At 50.2% G+C, this 18,982-nt stretch overlaps 6 protein-coding genes across 6 annotated transcripts; 2 read left to right on the top strand and 4 right to left on the bottom strand.

Annotated features, from left to right (window-relative positions):
* Positions 1-107: 107 nt before the first annotated feature.
* On the top strand, positions 108-2,790 carry BDP81DRAFT_387999 (benzoate 4-monooxygenase cytochrome P450). The gene is made up of 7 exons (XM_060587050.1): positions 108-727; positions 788-970; positions 1,029-1,363; positions 1,424-1,548; positions 1,631-1,944; positions 2,030-2,131; positions 2,218-2,790. The coding sequence occupies exons 1-7, from the start codon at positions 307-309 to the stop codon at positions 2,418-2,420; spliced, it is 1,683 nt and encodes a 560-aa protein (XP_060437390.1). The 5' UTR covers positions 108-306; the 3' UTR covers positions 2,421-2,790.
* An 887-nt stretch (positions 2,791-3,677) lies between these two features.
* Positions 3,678-5,452, top strand: BDP81DRAFT_336852 (uncharacterized protein; the record flags this gene model as incomplete). The annotated part of the gene is made up of 3 exons (XM_060585956.1): positions 3,678-4,723; positions 4,779-4,826; positions 4,888-5,452. 3 exons carry the CDS (start codon positions 3,678-3,680, stop codon positions 5,450-5,452), a joined length of 1,659 nt encoding a protein of 552 aa, XP_060437389.1.
* A 710-nt stretch (positions 5,453-6,162) lies between these two features.
* BDP81DRAFT_187782 (uncharacterized protein) lies at positions 6,163-7,491 on the bottom strand. The gene is made up of 4 exons (XM_060582376.1): positions 7,345-7,491; positions 7,249-7,299; positions 6,820-7,193; positions 6,163-6,737 (listed from the first exon to the last, which is right to left on the bottom strand). The coding sequence occupies exons 1-4, from the start codon at positions 7,371-7,373 to the stop codon at positions 6,313-6,315; spliced, it is 879 nt and encodes a 292-aa protein (XP_060437388.1). The 5' UTR covers positions 7,374-7,491; the 3' UTR covers positions 6,163-6,312.
* A 162-nt stretch (positions 7,492-7,653) lies between these two features.
* On the bottom strand, positions 7,654-7,922 carry BDP81DRAFT_187760 (uncharacterized protein). Its single transcript, XM_060582375.1, has one exon. The coding sequence runs from the start codon at positions 7,885-7,887 to the stop codon at positions 7,708-7,710; it is 180 nt and encodes a 59-aa protein (XP_060437387.1). The 5' UTR covers positions 7,888-7,922; the 3' UTR covers positions 7,654-7,707.
* A 373-nt stretch (positions 7,923-8,295) lies between these two features.
* On the bottom strand, positions 8,296-8,531 carry BDP81DRAFT_443747 (uncharacterized protein). Its single transcript, XM_060591757.1, has one exon. The coding sequence runs from the start codon at positions 8,476-8,478 to the stop codon at positions 8,323-8,325; it is 156 nt and encodes a 51-aa protein (XP_060437386.1). The 5' UTR covers positions 8,479-8,531; the 3' UTR covers positions 8,296-8,322.
* A 5,070-nt stretch (positions 8,532-13,601) lies between these two features.
* Positions 13,602-14,900, bottom strand: BDP81DRAFT_477063 (uncharacterized protein; the record flags this gene model as incomplete). The annotated part of the gene is made up of 1 exon (XM_060594803.1): positions 13,602-14,900. The coding sequence occupies one exon, from the start codon at positions 14,898-14,900 to the stop codon at positions 13,602-13,604; it is 1,299 nt and encodes a 432-aa protein (XP_060437385.1).
* Positions 14,901-18,982: the final 4,082 nt, after the last annotated feature.

Below are 18,982 nucleotides of genomic sequence, written 5' to 3'. Positions count from 1 at the left end.
TGGTTTCCCAATTGGGTTATTAGTGATTGGTCTTTTCTGACACGTCGTATTGTTGCTTCCTGACGCCAAGTACGGTGGGTTTGTTGGAAAGCAGTGATTCGGTTCTGACGCAGCGATTTCTTCATGCGCTTCGCTCGATTTGTCGAAGAGTTGCATTCGAATCGGCCCTGATAGTATTTACCAAGCCTGTGAAAGCAGTTCCATCCTTATCTGCTTTCTCAAAAAAGGAACACTTCTCCTCTTCTTCATTTCCTGTGTGAACAAGCCGCAAGCGGAGCCAGAAATTGGCATGACAAACACCGAAAGATGGCAATGACAGACCTCCAGATCCTTCAGGCCCATGGCCTATTCTTCGTGCTGGGCACTCAGCTCCACGTTTTTGTTTTCCGTAAAGGGGAATGGGACAAGTCCACCACCAGACTCTTTAGGAACTTCACCTTGAGTATTGGACTGCTCACTGCGGCTCTTGCCCGCGGGGCTCCTGAGACCTTTCAGACTCATGCGGCTGCGCTCAAGACTGCTGGATCTCTCACAGCCACTCTCATCGCTGGAATTTACACCAGTCTACTTGTGTACCGCGCGGCGTTCCACCGGCTTAATGGCTTCAAGGGGCCGTTCCTGGCGAGGCTCTCGAACCTGTGGATCACCTCACGAGCAGTCAAGGAGTTGCACATGTACACCGAGGTTCAGCAACTCCATGAACAGTACGGCGACATTGTGAGAATTGGTAAGGAACTCTATTCAATCTTATCATCAAAAGAAAGAATGCTAATGTCAATGGGATAAGGTCCGACGGAGTTGTCCATCAACAACCCAAAGGCCGTACTTCCAATTCACTCAAATCGATCACCGTGTACCAAGGGCCCTTGGTATGGAGTCCTGCATCCCATGTACTCGTTGCAGCTCGTCCGAGACAAGCAAGAGCACGCCCAAAGGCGCAAGAGTTGGGATCGAGGGTTCAGCTCGAAAGGTAATTCGAGAACTCGCCCAGAGACGTTTTGGGGTTTCGCAACTGACAAGAGGACTAGCGCTTAGAGACTACGAGTTCCGGGTTGCCGACTACACCAATCAGCTGCTTGCAAATATCGACAAGAACAAGGGAAGGCCTTTCAATATTTCAGATTGGTTCAATTTCTATAGCTTCGATGTCATGGGAGACTTGGCTTTTGGCAAATCTTTTGGCATGCTCAAGGAAGGCATTAAGCACTACTTCATGACTTCCTTGCATCAAGACATGCAAGCTATTGGGATGTTCAGCCACATGCTATGGCTCTTCCCCATCTTCAAAAACACGCCAATCTTGAATGAGAACAACAAGCGATTCTGGAAATTTGTCACGGCTCAGGTGGACGAGAGAATCAAGGTATGATGTGCCGTCGACCCGGGTCGAGGGATATGCATGCTAATTGTCATTAAATCCAAGAACCCCCCTGACCGCCCGGACGTCTTCTCGTGGATTTTGGAAGAGTACCAATCTCTCAAAAACCCGACTTGGCAAGACACCCTTAACCTATACGGCGATGCCTACCTTATCATCGTTGCAGGAAGGTAAGTAATGTCTCACATCCCACTTTGATATCCATGGTGCTGGGTCCAACTCATCTGACATTACCTTTCCGAATGCGTGAAGTGACACGACAGCCGCGTCCCTTACCTGTCTCTTCTTCGAGCTAGCCCAGAAGCCGGATGTCTACCAGCGTGTAAGGGAGGAGATCGACGACTACTTTGCGCAGAATGCGGAGCCGGAACACTCCGCACTGTCAAAGCTCCCGTACCTGCAGGCGTGCATCGATGAGACGTTGAGGCTTCACCCTCCCGTTCCGTCGGGTGTGCAGCGCATGACCCCGCCCGAGGGCATAGATATCGACGGGACGTTTATTCCGGGTGACATAATCATCCAGGTGCCTACGCACACCATGTTCAGAGGCAAGTCTCAAAAAATTGGTTTCTTCTTCCATCATTGTCTCGGCTGATGGGAGTGCGTCTGTCGTACAAGACGTTGCTTGCTGACTGTGGCGAAAACGAATAGACGAGCGCCTGTTTCCGCAGCCAAACGATTTCATTCCCGAGCGGTGGACCACCCGGCCCGATCTGGCCAGAGATCCTGCCGCATTTGTTCCCTTTGGTACCGGTAAGCACCCAGAATATTACCTCCTTTCGCCTTTTTGGGCCGATCGGTGCGACGTGAGAGCTGACGACAAGGATGAATCATGGCAGGCAAGTACTCGTGCGTCGGAAAGCAGCTGGGCTTGATGGAGATCCGTTACTGCGCCAGCCAAATTATTAACCGATATGATGTTGCATTCGCCCCAGGGCAGAAGGCAGAAGCGTTTATCAATGGCAAAAAGGATGGTTTTACCCTGTCGTTACCGGAGTTGGAAGTGATTTTCAAATCGAAGGAGGGAAAAGTGACAGGTTAGCAAATGAGTGAGAGAGAGAGATGACGATTGGAGGTAACACAAGACTGCTAAGGCTGGAATGTCTTATAAGCTATATTTAATATGTGGGCGAGGTATCCGAGGTATCCAGTGACATATCGCAATTTGACAATGAGCGTTGCAAAGCCAACATAAACCCACTTTACGCATAGACAAATCTGGCAGTTCGGAATCGATTTTCGATAGGGCGCAAGGCTTGGTGTGGCTACACAAGCTGAAGGGTCTGCAGGGGACGGTAAGGCTTTAGTAGATTTTTAGGGAAAAGTAGACTAGAAGTTCCGTCCGGACACGGCATCCGCGGAATGTCGAAGTAGTACTAATTAGCCCCCGTTGGAGCTCGGCTTGCTTGGGAAATCCTCCTCTTAGTACTAGCACAGTTGTCGACTCTTGCGACTGAGACACTCTAAGACCAATGCCACGGGGTGGAGGGCCACCGGCTTGCATTTCCCACCATTTCCCAGCCGCTGATTTGTCGCTCTTCCGGGCTAATTGCGTGCGGAGCTATGGCGTCCGAACTCTATCAGAGCCACGCGAAGCCACCGATGGCAGAGTTTAAGCCCAATGAAGGCAAGGAGAGAGAGAGAGAAAGAGAGAGAGAGAGAAAGAGAGAGAGAGAGAAAGAGAGAGAGAGACAGAGAGCTACAGGACAAGCAAGTGCCATGTCCACTGCACAGCACGGCAAGGGTGGCCGCATTTTACCCCACATTCTTTGATCTTCTCAACTTCTCATCCACCCCTCTTCCCTCCTTGCTACACCACCACACATCCATACCTACTCTCTGACTGTTGTATCTGTATTCGAATGTCTGTCTATGGTGTGGCCGGGATGCCAGTCCAAGCCCTGTCACTGCTGCCTCTGACTGTCTGTCTGTCTCGATAACTACACGATTGGTTAATTAACCCTCAAGGAGTAAGCTTCCTTTTGTCTTTTCAACTCCCGGTCCCCTTTTCTCCCCATTAGTATTGATGCCCACCCGATCCACTTCTGCACATCTACCGTCAACTTTCTTCGACACTATCCGTACCCGTGCTCGGGCTAATAATCGATATCTCATCTTTCCGCTGACAAAACCAAGCTTTCCCATCATCCGCTTGCGAAAGATAGGGCCCAAACCACCGGACCACGCGCGGAGAAAGCACAAACACTTGGCTCCTCAAGCGCGGACGCGCTTTTATCTCGTTGACTCTTCCTCTCATTTCTGCCCACAATCTTCTTTCATAAAGGAAAAAGAGAGAGCTATGGCGTCCAATGGACCAGACGATGATGCCCCCACACCAGCAGCAGCAACAGGAGGAGGAGCTCCGCCAGCCAAGGTCCTCTCCGAAAAGGAGCTCGCCCGCAAAATCCGGAAGCGCGAGCTTGACCGCCGGGCCCAGAGGCAGGCTCGCGAGCGCACACGCAAGCGCATCGCCGAGCTCGAAGCCCAAGTCAAGGAGCTCCGAAAGGATGACTCGACGAGGCTGTCGGCCGCCATGGAGCAGCTGGCCTCGGTCACGCGCGAACGGGACGGCCTGTTCGACACCTTCAAGTCCATCGAGCAGACGATCCGCGACCATGTGCTGCCGAGCCGCCCAACCCCAGCAGCGACGCAGCAACGCTCTCCTCCTCCCACCGTGACAGCGTCAACATCCCTGCCACCAGCAGGTTCTCGGGATGCGACTATGCTTACGGAGCTCTCGGCGCCAACGTACACCGCACCCATGGCCCTGCTGCCCGAAACCCCCGCCGCCCTCGACGTCCACGGTTTCCACGGTAGTGTCAATGGCGCCGTCGTCGGCAGGGTGCCGAACGGATTCCCGGCCTCCAGCGTACATGCACCCAGCTCCACGTCTGACAGCCAGGACTTTGTCGACGACGAGGACGACGACGGGGACGATGTCCCAGACGATCCCAATCTCATTGTGCCACCGCCCGAGGCGCACTGCGACTGCGTCACTGTCCGGACCCCGGCTGGCCCAGCGCCGCCGAGGGTGAACATATGGCGGGCGGTCAACCAGGTCTTGGCGAAGCGGTGTCGCATATCAAAGGAAGCTCACGCGGTCGAGGATGCCAACGACGAGGACATACCCGTGCGGGCACTACTCGAAGGCTGGGATGCTGTCGCCAGGTCGCGACCGCTATCCAAGCTGTGGAGGAAGCTTCGGAGGGTCGACGAGTTGTGCTTTATGACTTGCCCACCCACCGAACGGCTGGCGATCCTTCGGACTATGCACCTGCTGCTGGAGTATCACTCCGATCCCACCCCGGAACGATATGCTAAGCTACCCACCTGGTACCTCAAGAGGTTTGTCATACTGACTAGGTGTACTAGTGGTGGATGTTTGCTGACTTGGTTGCAGACCGTCACAGGCGATGCCTCACTCTTATGCCATCGACTTCTTCGTCTGGTACTTCACCACATCTTTCTAGCCACTACTGTCGACAATGCAGTCGCTAACAAGCTTCTAGGCCTGGTGTTCGAGAACGGTTCGTTTTCGGACAACATCACTACTGCAACAACCAATTCTGGGAGCTCTTTGGCCCCAACTTCCACCTCCTCTGGCCCTTTGAATTCCGTGATGCGTACAAGAAGAGTGTCGTCACGGGCCAGTATCAAATTTCGCCCATGTTCGAGCAGAGGATATCCGACATTAACGCCTGGACAATGGGCATGGACTTCTTTACCCGCTTCCCCGAGCTCATCGCCGATATCCCAGCATTCCACTCAGTCGCCCAGGCCCTGACGCCCGCCGTCACGTCACCGCCCCCGATCCACCACCAAGCGCTGCCTCAACAGGCTTCCCTATCGCAGCTGAAGGAGCGCGACGCGCGTCTGCTTCTCGAGCAGCAGGCTTCGGAGGAGCAGCAGCAGCAGGCCAACCAGGACGCCATGGATTGCTCTCAGGCTATGCAGGTTTACCCGGCGAGCCTCTACAGCATGGCACCTCCTGGATTCATGGACGAATTCATCCCGCAGGGCTATGATGCGCACGGCCTGGCTGGAACGTACGGCTCGATGCCTGGGTACTTTTGATCTGGCAATCAACAGTTGAAGGACTACAAGACAACGACATTCGTCGACACTGCCCCCATATCGACAAGTCCACGCGTGACGGTCTAGGCGACCATGAACGCATTACCCAATGCGGAAAGGCATGCGGCTGAAGTATGCACGGCATCGACTGAGCTAGCTGCACGTCATGGTCACTGCTTAGCTGTCAACGTGCCATGACATGCGTTTCAGGAACGCGACCCGCCGCTGTGTCACCCGCGATGTCGGCGATCCTGTCCTGTCGGCAAGCAAAGTTTCTGGCTGCAGTAAGGGTCCAAGACCACGACTAATCAGCGCCAAAATCAAACCGAGACCGATGCCCTGCGCCACGATCCCAAGCGACGCGCCGAGCCGGCCGTTCGTGGGGGATGGCGCAAACAAACGGCAATTAGACGCGAGGGATGAGAATGCGGGTACCGTTGACACAGCCCCTTGATGAGTTGGTCGATGTACATCACGTCCCGCCGGGATCACAGATTGCATACGCTTCTACGACAGGAGATGCTAAGGCTTGCGACACTGATGGAGCAACATTTACGATTCATGACTTTGAGATTGGGTGCTGGTTAGCACTCATCAGGAACAGAATGGCAGCCTCTCGACGTTTACCATACATTCGTCAGAGTAATATGCCGCGTGTATCAAAATGTACCATATTAAAATTGAAGGATACTAACTACAAAACTATCAAAAGTAAAAGTGACTACGGTGACACCTAGAGATATTTTGATCCAACTCCATCCAGTCTTTATCGCTGGTTCCGAAAGAAAGTCACGACTGCGATTACACATAATGCATCATCAAAAAATAGTAAAATTTGCTCACGCTGCCTCTGACCTATCTCAGGAAAAGAACGTTTTCGGCCGCTCCAGAACTTCTCCATCCAAAATGATGTCAACCTTTTCATTGTAAAAGCACAGTAGACCAGCAATCCCCGCGCTCTCCTGTGTCGGAAGCCTGTAGTACCATACCAAATCGCTGTACTCTTTACCATCTACAACAACATTGTAGTACTCAGCATCGCCCTTGTAAGGGCACTTGGTGACGAGCTTGCTTTTTCGCAAAGCTGACTGATCAACTGATGCTAAGGGGAGGTAGTATCGCGTAGGCAACCCAGTTTCCAGCAAATGAACGGCGAATCCGGTCTTGGCGACGGTCTTTCCGGCGACGTTGATCTCTACTGGTCGCGTCGAAGGGAGAATATCGATGCGCTTGTAGGGATCCTTGGGGTGGACGTAGATGGGCGTTTCCTCCTCGAGCCACTGGTCTGAAATTGTCGTGGTGGTTTTGTCAGTTCCGAAGGTACATGGCGGAAATTACGGAACTTCCGATGTGGCCGAGACACTTACCCATACTACCGAACTCGAGCCTTACCAGACCCTTTAGGGCACCGCTGATCTCTCCATTGTCGGAAAATCTCAAAGCCCGGTCGGTGGTAAAGTCGTTTCCACCGTTCCGGCCAGGAACGGTGACTTCAACGACTGCCGCAGCGGCTTGGGTTGCGTCGCCGGTAGACTGAATGTCTTGCTTGTCTTTCCAACGGCAGTTCCGCAGTGCTGTTATGGGTACATAGTACTGCGGATATGCAACGTGTTCCCAAACATGGACTGCTTTGGTGGTATCAACGACGCATGTGCTGTTTAGGATGACTCGGACTCGACGGGCGGTGGGTTGAGTTCTGTGAGGGCCATTCGTGAGGAGATGTCTCGCGAGCTCAGGGAGACTAAGGAGGTTGGCGTTATTTTAGCTTGTAAGGATTATACAGATGACTCGTCTGCCCTTGGTCTACGGTTTCGAGACCCTGCCATGATCTTTGACGGGCGGCCAAACTGATAGAATGAGATGCGTTGCCGCCGACATCAAGAGTGACTTACTCGGCTCGGAACTGACCAGGTTTGGACATTTTACCCACTTTCGGTACTCTCTCCCGGTGCGCTTGATTGAGTTGAGCTGAGTTACGAAAAAGCAATTCGACATGTCCAATTGCTTTTGGCAAGATGAGCTATGAGAATGCCATCTCGTCTTCCCTGGTGTTCATGAACCCCGCGCTTCTCCCCATTGTGACGTCTGCCACTTTACGTCAGCATTTCTTGGTCCGCTTGGTCCGGACAAAGCGCCGGCTCGCTCCGTAACCCAAGGCCCCACATATCCGGTAGTTGGTCTTTTGCAACGCTCAGTCCCGGCGCTGAGGAGCTATATTCAAGTTACTTTGCTTTTCTCGATATTCGTATTCTTTTTCACTTTTTTTTTGATCTGAAATACTGCGAATTCCGAGTCCTTGCGTGATGCCATTCATCTAGGTAGGCCCGACTGCTGCAAGTTGAGGTCTCGGCCGTTTGAATTATCGCTGAATACCATTCTCCCAGCACAACCTCCACGAAACATCTCTCCAGCTTGGCACGGGCTGTTAGTGCCATGCTAAGGAGGGGCCCCAGTCCCCGCGGTTTGCCGCTGCGCGCTGGGGTGGATTAGCTATACGCTAATCAAACCCTTAACAACGCACATTTTCCCCTCGAATCGAGCCGACGATTATTCAACCTAACGAGCCGCCGTCGACTCGAATTCGCCTTCCGCAGGCTAGACGAAGTCTTCCTGGTAGGGCAGGGAGCAGAGGTTCCATCTAGCCTCCCGAAGGAGACGGGCGACTTTCTTTCCCGGCGCAAGTGGCGCTTCCGGGCCCAAATTGAACATCACCGACCGACTTTTCGACTTCGCTCTCTCAGCACCTTTGCCCCTTAAACGATCGAAGACTCCCTCGAAGAGACGAAACGACCATTGGGTAGCGATGTATAGCCGCGGCTATATAAGCTATGCTCGTTACAGAACCTAACAGCAAGCCCTACAACCTAGCCTTACGAGGTTTTGCCCCTTGTGGTTTCCCTTGTGGCGGTATTACCTATTACGGTATACTCCGGACGGTTACTGGAACGTTGTGTAAACCAGAAGCCTGCGGGCTCTGGGTCGAAGGATAGGAGATACTGGCGGAATTGCGTTCTAGGGACGACCATAGCACTGTCTCGGGCAAGCCAGCGGCACCCAGAGACAGGTTAAACACATAGTTGCCTTTGGGCACGATTTGGAGGACGAGCTGGACTGTATCTAGTGATAGCTATAGGCCTACGGCCCTCCACGCCATATACCCTTCGGGAGGTCTGCCGCAAGGGCGGCTGCGCCCTTGCCGCTACGGCGTTAAAATACAACAACAACAACAAAAGAGGTTCTCAGGGAAGATAGCTGAAAGCGATCATAGGATCTGATACGAAGTTAATTGCTGAAGAGCTATGGAAAGTCTGTCCTAGAGTCCGGCTCGAGTCCATCCTATATACAAGTCCTGGTCCTGAATAACGTAGTTCACAAGCGAGTGAGCCACACAAGCGAGTGAGCCACTTTTTAGCACCCGTACGACAATATATAAGAGAAATCAACCACAACACCTTAAATCAATTTAAACTATTTATAATCCTCTTCTTTAGAGGTAGATTCAACTTTCTGACACGTGCGAGCATTATGGCCAGTCTCTCCACAGATGCCACATCGTCGCGCGCGCGTTTCTATCCTTCTCGCACGACCACTACTCTGACCTATTTCTACCTAAAACTACCTCGTTATATCAATTTAAGACTTTATATCCTTTGCCGAATTAATTATAAATATTCTACCTTTCTAAAGCTGTTTTTTTTTCGTATAGCGACGGCGGCTCATACGCTCATTTACCTCTTAATACTTAGTCATTTATGCCTATATTATAACCTGGTTGTGTGCGACTACCATAATTCCCTTCTTTAGCTGCTATATATACCCAATAATTAACGTCGGGGAGCTATTCTGGTGTCGTATGATACGATTTGTAATAAAATTAGACTGTGAGGTGAATTCAATTGGGTTATTTGGTGTCTTTGGGACCCAAGCTGGTAGTAAGCCAGCAGAAGAACCTGGAGGTGTTGGGGTATGAAGCTTCACATCTAGCTGTGAAATTACATATTCTTGATTATACGGGACAAGGCCAGTTGCTCTAAAGCCTGCTTGAATGTTTGACGTCGTTATTGCCTTGTCGTACGCCTTGTAAAAGGCTGGGAGGAAGTCTTCCTTTGCAATATACGTAATATGTACCCGCATAAGGACCTCAATTTCTTGGCCGTACGCCCGTTTCAAGGGACTAAAGCACCCAACATCAAGAGGCTGGAGCTTATGCGATAAATGAGGAGGCATACAGAGCATAATAATCTTCTGCTCCTTGCAGTATAGCGCAAAATCGACAGAATGGTGGCTTTCGTAGCCATCAAGGACAAGGAGGCGGTAAGCACCCTTCGTACGCCTCTTTATATAGAAATCAAAGTGCTTTACCCATTCTAGGCCTTTCTCATTTATCGTCCAACCGTTTTCTATAAGTGCAATTACCCAGTCGGGTAGGAGGGGGCTATCGCACGTCCAGGAGTCAAGATAGACCTTACTTATAAAGATTATATACGGCGGGATAGAATAACCGCACGACCTAATACCCTAGATTACTATAACCCATTCCTGATTCCCTTATTATACTCCTCTTGGCTTGCCACGTCGTTCAAAGGCTATAACAACTATTTCGGAGGATATCTTACCCATTACAAACCCAGTCTTATTAAAGTTATAGATATCGGCATCGTATATCCCGTACTTTGCGATTGTATTTTATATAAGAGAAAACCAAGTATAATACGCATCTAGATCTTCGTAAAGAACTCTCTGATAGTCAATTCTTTAATTAAAACGCATCTAGAGCTCATGTCGTCGTTATATAAAGTTTAAGGCCTAGTTTGTTCCGACGCGTCGCGCGCCACGGTCGCGAAGTAGTCGATCGGCTATTTCTCAAACAGCGCTTAGGCGAGGCAAAAACGCTCGTAAATCCAGGTCAATAATGTATCGTATAATGGTCTCCTCTTCGTATAAGGTTAAATTTTGGTTATAAGGTCGTGTATCGCATCTAGCAGGTTGGCCAGCTTGTTGTCGTTGAAGAGTAGCGCGAGATACATTGTAGGTTAATGCAGCTTTTCGTACGCTTAATTTTGGGTTAGATTGGAGCGCATTAAGCGCTAGAACCAAATCGCTTTCATTTGAATGTCGCACCATGGTTGTAGGTGGAGAAAGATAAAGGGAGAGGTAGGTTGTACGAAATCAAAAAAAAGTGGCTCACTCGCTTGTGAACTACGTTATGTCCTTTATTCAAGTCATGTTAGATTATATTAATTATAAATAGTTAATCCTTGTCTTATTATCACGTAACTTATATTATAGTTCTTCCGTTCTATAAAGAGTTACTAGTATTTCTATTTTACATATATATATATATATGCGGGGCAGGCCTGAACTTGGTCATGCATGTTAGGTCGTAATAAATAGCTTTTTTATTTTATAGTTTCTTATATTATTTATAGACTCCTTGGCCTCTTTTTCTACTACGTTCTATAAGCTGGTTAATTTTGGAACCTGTCACGGGCTGGAGCCCGGTTGAGATCTCCGGCCTTGCCGGAGCCGCATGCACACCCCTCTGCTGGGAAGCTGTCCGACCGCGACCTGTAATAACCGATTATTATATTGGATTATTACATTGGATTATTATATTCGGTTATGCTGTAGGCCGGAGCCGGTCGAGATGTCCGGCTTTGCCGGAGCCACCATTCTGTTGTAGTACACCGCTGAGTCCGGGCACATCATGCTATAGCTATATGCGGACCCCTGTAATTCCTCCTTTTCCTCCTCAGCTTAGAATAGTCAATCGACGGCACCTCTACGTTGAACAAGCCTAGGGGCCAGCCCCTTACAGAACCTAGGAGGTTTGTCGTATACTACCCTATAGTTCCTTATACCGCCGTACGGAGTCTTATAAGTTTAATCGATGATGTCTTAAGCCGTAATTCTATGTAAACTATATCCATGGTTTATCTCACCAGTGTAAAGTTTAATAATCGGTGGAGGGGTGGCTGTAAAATTCGATTAATGCTTTGACGCATGAAAAAAGTGTTTTGGCGGAGTGCCTCTTGCAGTCTGCCATAAAACACCTAGACCTCAACCGTTTCTGCAGGTATTAACTGGTGCAGATAAGCACCTAAAACATCAGACGTGCTCCCTCATCACGACCACTGTGCCAAGCTTTCTACCCTTTGGAAGGTAAGCCTCCAAGCTTGCATGGTGCTGCAGGTGGCGTCTTGCTCTCTTTCGACAACCATCGTGCCACTATCCAACGCTGGCGTTGACGCATTGGGACCCTCCGCTAGCTCCGGGGAGAGTTTCCAAAGGGTGAATAGGTTTCTGCCTCTCTGCGGAGAATGAAACGAACCAGAGATTGAACCCCCCATAGCTGCAAGCCTCATGGACACATTTTCAACAACTCCCATCTGAATCCCGAAGCCTCATCGCATGTTCATTTCTTTATCGTCCTCGCACCTAGACTAACCATCAGGTCACCATCTCCGTTGATAGCTCATTTCGAAAGCAATTGACCGTCATCTCCATGACCACAATTGCAATGCATTGACATTGGCCCATCTGCATACGCAATGGCGGACTGAGAGTCCTGAAGCAGCGAACACTTGTGTTTTAGACTTATATCCTCGTCAGCCATTGAATTACATGGTCTTCAAAGCATCTCAAGCACAGATCGCTGGACACAGGCCTTCTCGACGGGAAAACAGGTTTTTCAAAGAGCTATGGTCGAAGTTTCGTTGGCAAGTTGGCAAGCATCCACTTATGTGCTACATTCGTCTACCAAGCTGTAAATATACTAATCAAGGATGATAACTGATTTCTTGGGCCTCTCTCATTCTCGAGCTTCACAAGCGGAGCTCTGACGATAGCAAGTTGACAAAGCATGGATATTGGTGTGGCTAGCGTTGATGAAACATAAGACCATGTGTCGCAAAGACGACACCGGTAGTTGCGGGCAGCAATTAACGCCATAAATACCTTAAGACACCATGGGAACTTTTGAAAGCCTTGTTTCAGCGCACAAGGACACATTGCTGGCGGACAAGCAGCTCTCGATATGTTTTGGTGTTGATAAACACCTAAGAAGATGGCCAAATTTTCTTCAAATGATGATGACACAATATTTCGCATTCTTCTCGAGTGACTGGTGGTAACTTGAAGGCATCTAGATCCGTACTCCCTTGAGAAGTTAAGTTAAGCCCTAGGGTTCCAACCAGTGAACCATCAAGGAACATGAGGGCAACGTTCCAATATTCTCAAAGTCATTCTTCACAAGCAACCACCTAAGCGTCCGACTTACGTGGAGGTATTGTTTCAGTATAGTTTTTTCTTTTGTATCAATTTCGACGAGTCATTATAAATATGAGTCACATTATGACAAAGAATTTCAGTCTGACCTAGCTCTAGATGAATAGCTTACAGCCTCGCTGTGCTTCTTCCACGCATTCTGCAGTTCTTATCTTTGAGATCGAATCCTATTCAATCTCTTGGCCATAATGTCGAAGGTGAATGTTGCGCTACGACGCAACTCTTCCTGCCTGCTCATCGTTTTCTCGCCTGGGCCAACGAGTAAACTCGTGGAGGGTGCTGAGCCGAACATGCCCTGATCAGTCCAAAGTGAAAGGGTGCAGCATCTCAAGCTGAAGCCACTCGTCCTGAGAGGGGATTTCACATTGCAATAGACATGATTGTTTGACAGGTGCGTGAAGCTGCCAGGCCTATCCTATCAAATGCTAGATGGACCTAATGCATTTTTTTGAGGGTTGACGAACTATAAGTTGACCCAACCCTATTTCCCTTAAATCCCTTAAATATGCCTATGACTAATTTCGAAATAGAATAGAATTCGAGAAAGACCGGAGACGGATATACTGACGCCATGATGGACTAGGTGTCTAGGTCTATTAATCCAAGTAAACACCACGAGGACATATGGGTTGGGTTTGGAGGTTTTGTCTACTGATAGTTCGTGAGGCCCAATTAGCAATTGGCAACCTTCGATGTAGACATTATGTTACTGCTTCAGGCTTATTGAAAAAAGGGCATTGTGCGTTCGATGGATTTCTATTCTCTCATCAACAATGTGTATCTACTCCCTATTCTGGGGCTCTTCTTGGAGCAAAGCCTAGTTAAACCTCGCAGCGAATTCTCGACATTTGATCTTGACGCCTTAGACAGCCTGGCACGCTTCAACTGGGATGCCCAAAATCCTGGTCAATCCGAAAAGCCTACCCATGTTCTCTTTGGCTCCAATTCTCAGCTCCTTTTTCACGGCACTTCTCAGCGACCCCTTCCAACCAAATACAGCCTCAGCCGTTGGTGCCCAGCCGCGGGAGAAGTCGATTTGGGCAGGCTGCATCGTCATCCACGGCGTCTTCTCGCCAACCAATTGGGGCGGGTACACAGCTGAGAGCTGCCAAATCTGTGCCGCCGAGGCCTGAATCGGGGAGCGGGCAACCACCCAGTAGAATCTGCTCAGTGTATCGATGCCGCCGATCAGGGCCTCATCAAACGCATCAGGGTCCCCGCTCGAGGCGCGAAGAAATTGAAGATACACTCTCGTCAGGCGCAGCGCATCGTTAGCGCGGCAGTCGCGAAGCTGAGGCGTGTCCGAGATCCACAGCGGCGTATAGTGATATGGGTGATCGGGCTCGCGGGCGTTGCCGAGGTCGCCGAATTTCCACTTTCTAGGATCATGCTCGGATGCCACGAAGATGTTGTCTAGCTTGACGTCGTCATGGCAGAGGTCGTGTGCCATGTGCAAGCTGTCGAGTGCCGAGAGGAGAGATTCGAATGATGGTCTGAACATTTGATCGAGCTCACGATACGAGTGCCGGTTGTTAGACGTACGCAGCTTCTTTGCTAGGTGTTTTAGGGTGCCTGAATTGAGGAATGGCGAGACGAGATGCCATCGCGGGGACCCCAACGGTTCCGTAGTGGCCAAGAAATAGTCCTTGACTGGGACGAAGTATTCTCTGTATTGCTCATCATCGAACAATGTCGAGCCGTCATCATGTCCACCCATGATCAGACTGGCAGGGATCTCGGTAGGCCATCTTCTCGGGGGCGCGTCTGAACCCTGAATGCAATTGCGAAAGGGACTTGTCTCCTCGTTGTAGACTTTGATGACAGTGTTGTTGAATGCGAACGTTTCCCCCTCTCTACCTCTTCCAAGCTTTTTCCAATGACGCCGGTTATCCAGTAGGATGCTGCGCTCAGCATTTGTGGTATGAGAGTCGACTTCCCAACCAGTGCTAGTAAGTACTGCCTCGTCATAATCTGAGAGGGAGTCGAACTGCGTCGGGAGATACTTGATTCTCATATACTCTCGATATCGGAAATGAAGGTCCAGTAAGTGGTATATGACGACGATGGAAGCAATTGCAAAGAGCCGAAGCGTCATCCGCGCTGTGAACGACTTCAACCCCCTCCGGCGAGCCCCAACGGGGCTCCAACTGCGACCTTTCATCGACGAACGTCAATATGTAGTGATGATTGAGTGTAGGAATCTTTGTGGGAAATTCCAGGGACAGAAAACGAGCAGTAGCCCCTCCCGTCTAATAAAGACGGCCGCCAAGCGGCTAAGTGCCGTCAGAAGCAAGCAGCTCATCCATGGCGGTTGCAACCGAACTTACAAAAATACCAGGGAGGGGGAAGAAAGCGAATAAGCTACGCGACTACAACTATTCACCGTTGTCATACCGCCAAGGGGTTGCCACGTCGTCTAGCCATCCCCGTCATGGAACGCCACCCACCCCAGGCCCAGGTTTATGACAGTCCAGGTCTTGCTCACCTCAGCCGCTGAAACAGGTAAGCCTTTCAAGGTGGCTGCATCAACAACCTTTCTCTGCTCTTGCGAGCCCCACAAACAAGGGGGAACCCGGGCCAGCTCAAGTCATGGCAAACATGCGCCCCAAGCTTGGCGATGACCTATTTTGGCTCCTTGCTGATGGCCATCATATCGTACTTTCATCGAGAAATGAACCTCCGAGATGAGTGCCGTCTCTCGAATCCTTGCGTTGTCGATCCGGGGGGGAGTCGGCCAAGGACACCTTGGAGGCCAATCAAACCCCCAGGAGCGGTTCCGAAAACGTTCCCAGAAGCTGCTTTCGGGGGTGATATTTCGCAAGCGAACACGGCAATTGAGGCACACCAGCCTTTGGGAACCTGGTCCTAGCTGGAGATCTGAAGCACGGAAGACCTCGGGATGACCTCATTCTCTCCTGTCTTAGTCGAAGATGGGGGGCCACCTTGGGTGCAGTAGCACAGATGGGAAGGCGAAGTCAGATTAAGGTCGATTTGAGGTGTGAGACAGATAGGGACATCCCTCCCACCCCGACAAAGTCAATCTTCCTTTGGGAGCTGTTGTCATGGATTCCCTGGCCATCACCCAGCCCATTACTTATAGAGACATGTCATACTGCGCTCCATGTGCAAACCAACCTTCCTGGACGGCACGCCGTTATTCCTACAGTAACGGCCTCTGTCGAGTGTCTGCCCATTTAAAGGTGGACCTTGTCGCCCAGCCCGGATGTCATTCTCCGGCTTCCTCTCGCTCAAGCACCTTTGGTATTCGTTTCCATCAGGATCTTAATCAAATGGTCTTCTTTCCCTCGTCCCTCGCGGAACTGCTCCCGTTTCGCTCTGGATCCATTGAGCAGGTACCGCACTAGGTCTAACACTCAGCTGGAAGTGCCGCATTGATACTAATAATTCCGCGCGGGTTCCTCGACCTATTTAACCCATCTCACCTAACGTATAATTACAGTCTAGTTAGCCCACCTACTGATTTACTTGAAAAAAGGTCCAAGTGATACAACAGATTTGCCCCCAAAGACGGACGATACCGCGATCCGAAAAGGTTGGGGTCTTCAAGCTGAAAAGGCAAAATCCGCCTCGTCCGTTTGAACCCACAGACAGCCGCACAGCGCATGCCAAGAAACTCAATGGGGGCTCCTACAGCGGAACAGAATTGCGAGGCTGTTTGATCCTTTATATGCAAAGCGTCCCGAGCTCGACATTTGGGCCACGAACCATCCAGAAGCGGGAACGTGAAGCCACATCGTGTCTGGTATTACGCTAAGCTTTCCTTCCCAAAAGCCTAAGCCAGTTTGTGGTCCCCATATTTCACACGAGTCACTTTGATGTTATCACATGTTGGTTCACGGGGTCGTATACGACAAATAGTGGTAGCAATTATCACTCGTCTGCTGGTGATCCTATTGCTTGTTCGTCTTCTTTTTCTATCTTACATTGTAGGCAGGAGTCGGTCGAAGTAGGTAGTGACGGCCTGGGTGGTTGTCCCACCTTTATCCGGCCGTGATGACTAAGCCAGTTGTCCCACTTCGCCCAGGGCAGGTGCCAGCCAGCCCATGGTACCTGCCTATTACTCCTTATCAGCCTTTGCTGTTCCAACATCACATAACGGCATTTTTGCGAGTTGTTCGGCAATCATCAGCGAGTTCCGCTGGGCGCGCAACTTCTGAAGTTGTAATCAATTTACTCCCCATCCTTTCTGCCTGCTCTAACACGAATTACTGAACTCATGTAGTGAAATCGCCAGGGACATCACAGACTTGGCCCATGCTTCACCCACCACTTCTTGATCCTATCCTCCATGCTCCTATACTGGCATGTTCCTTGGCAAGCCTCATGCAAAGAAAAATTCGGAGGCCAATGTTTGTCCTCAAATGCCCACCGTCTTTCGTAAATGGGCAGAGCTTCGCCAGACACGGCCACTCCTTCTGTAATTCTCTCAACCCCGCCGCGATACTCCGGCGTTCTTCGTAGAGATAGTCAATCATGTTTCGCGGTAGCACGTGAACAAGCTTGGTCTCTGGAATCTTTCAACAACACTCCGTAGTTTTGTCGTCCGGCGTCCGTGTCTCTTTGAAACCCTCGCCACCGGCAACCACTTTGGCTCTCTGCTGCTCGAGGAAATCCCGTCGAACGCGTCCCATGTACCCACTGTAAGATGCCGTCCCCGACTCGGCCCCGGTCCCAGCCCCGGAATCTCGGCGATTCTCCATAAAATTCACCAAATGTGTCACGAGTTATGGCACGGAGCAATGGGCATATGAAGTATGGTAAAAGTGGCTTGTATTAACCTAAATAGAATCGAGTAAGGAAATATACTATATAAAAATAAATAAAAGAATTATACAATAACGTGCATGATAAGCGAGCGGATCGGACAAGCGAGCGGATCGCTCGACAGCAACCACTCCACGTATGTAAATCTTGATCAACATCAACAAAGTTTAATTAATTGAAACTATCCATAATCCTCTTCTCTAGACATTTCTCTCTGAAATGGACATGTGCGCGCATTATGTCCAGTGTTCCCGCAGACGCCACATCGCCGTTGACCTGTTTCTGTCCTTGGCCGACGGCCACTATGTTACGGCCAGCTAGTCGTAGGGGTAGTTTGCAGAAGTTGAGGCTGCGGAACTGGTAACAGTATTCGTAGTCGGGGATAGCTTCAGGGAAACTATGTCTGTCAATCGTAAGGGTGGGTAAGGCTTCGGTGATCAATCGTAGTCTTGTCAAGGTAGTAGCTGAAAGCGGATGTTAATCCTGATACGAAGTTAATTGCTGAAGAGCTATGGAAGTCTGTCCTAGAGTCCAGCTCAAGTCCATCCTTATATACAAGTCCTGATCCTGAACATGTCCCTTGTCCCTTGGGTCGTCTTGGGTCATTCTGATCCAGAATGATCGTTTAGCCCCCAAGTCGTGTTGGATCATATTGATCCCAAATGATCCTTATCTTATCATCACGTGACTTGTACCATAGTTCTTCCGTTCCGTGGGAGGGTGCCTTGTGTCCCCTTGTCCTGTGCACCCACTGTTAGTAATTATTAAGGTTATAAAGGGCTACGGCCCACTGCACTATCATCTCTCAACATCAGCCCATACGAGCTGAATTCCACGACCCTAGCGGTCTCCCTAGATGTAGGGCCATCGATCACGGTTCACGGGGACGCCGGTATATCTCGGCGGTCGGGACGAGTCCGGAAGCCGACTACAAAGGTCAGAGTGGTTAAGCAGGTCAACCACCAGGACAATTCTGAGCTCAAAGACGAGATCAATAAGCTTTCGAATCTAGTCCAGGACCTCTTACGTCGGGACGCCGAGAGGGAACAGTTTTTAAAAGACTGTTTAACAAAGATCGAATTCTTGGAGAGAGAGCTTTAGGAGGAGAAACAGCGTTCAAACCGGCATCAACGTGGTCTAGCAAGGTCTATCCCATCGACTGCGAGATGACGTCGGTACATAAGCCTCCAGTTTTCTCCAATAGCCGAATTATTCGATTGGGTGCATCGGCTGGAATTAAAACGGATTCTAATCGGAATATCATGGAATAATGTGTGATTTGCTGCTTCCTCTCATGCACGGTACGTAGCTATGTACCGACGTCATCTCGCAGTCGATGGGATACACGCTATTAGCACAGGGCCTAGCGAGACTGACCTGAGTTCCCAGGGGCATCCCTCGCACACAACCCAGAACCAGCCGCCCCCAGTCCGTTCATACGCGGCGGCGGCGAGCCAG

This window comes from Colletotrichum phormii (genome assembly GCF_030913505.1).
Source record: "Colletotrichum phormii strain CBS 102054 chromosome Unknown BDP81scaffold_54, whole genome shotgun sequence".
NCBI lineage: Eukaryota > Fungi > Ascomycota > Sordariomycetes > Glomerellales > Glomerellaceae > Colletotrichum > Colletotrichum phormii.
Note: the sequence above shows the minus strand (reverse complement) of the source record. Positions and strands in the feature narration are given on the sequence as shown.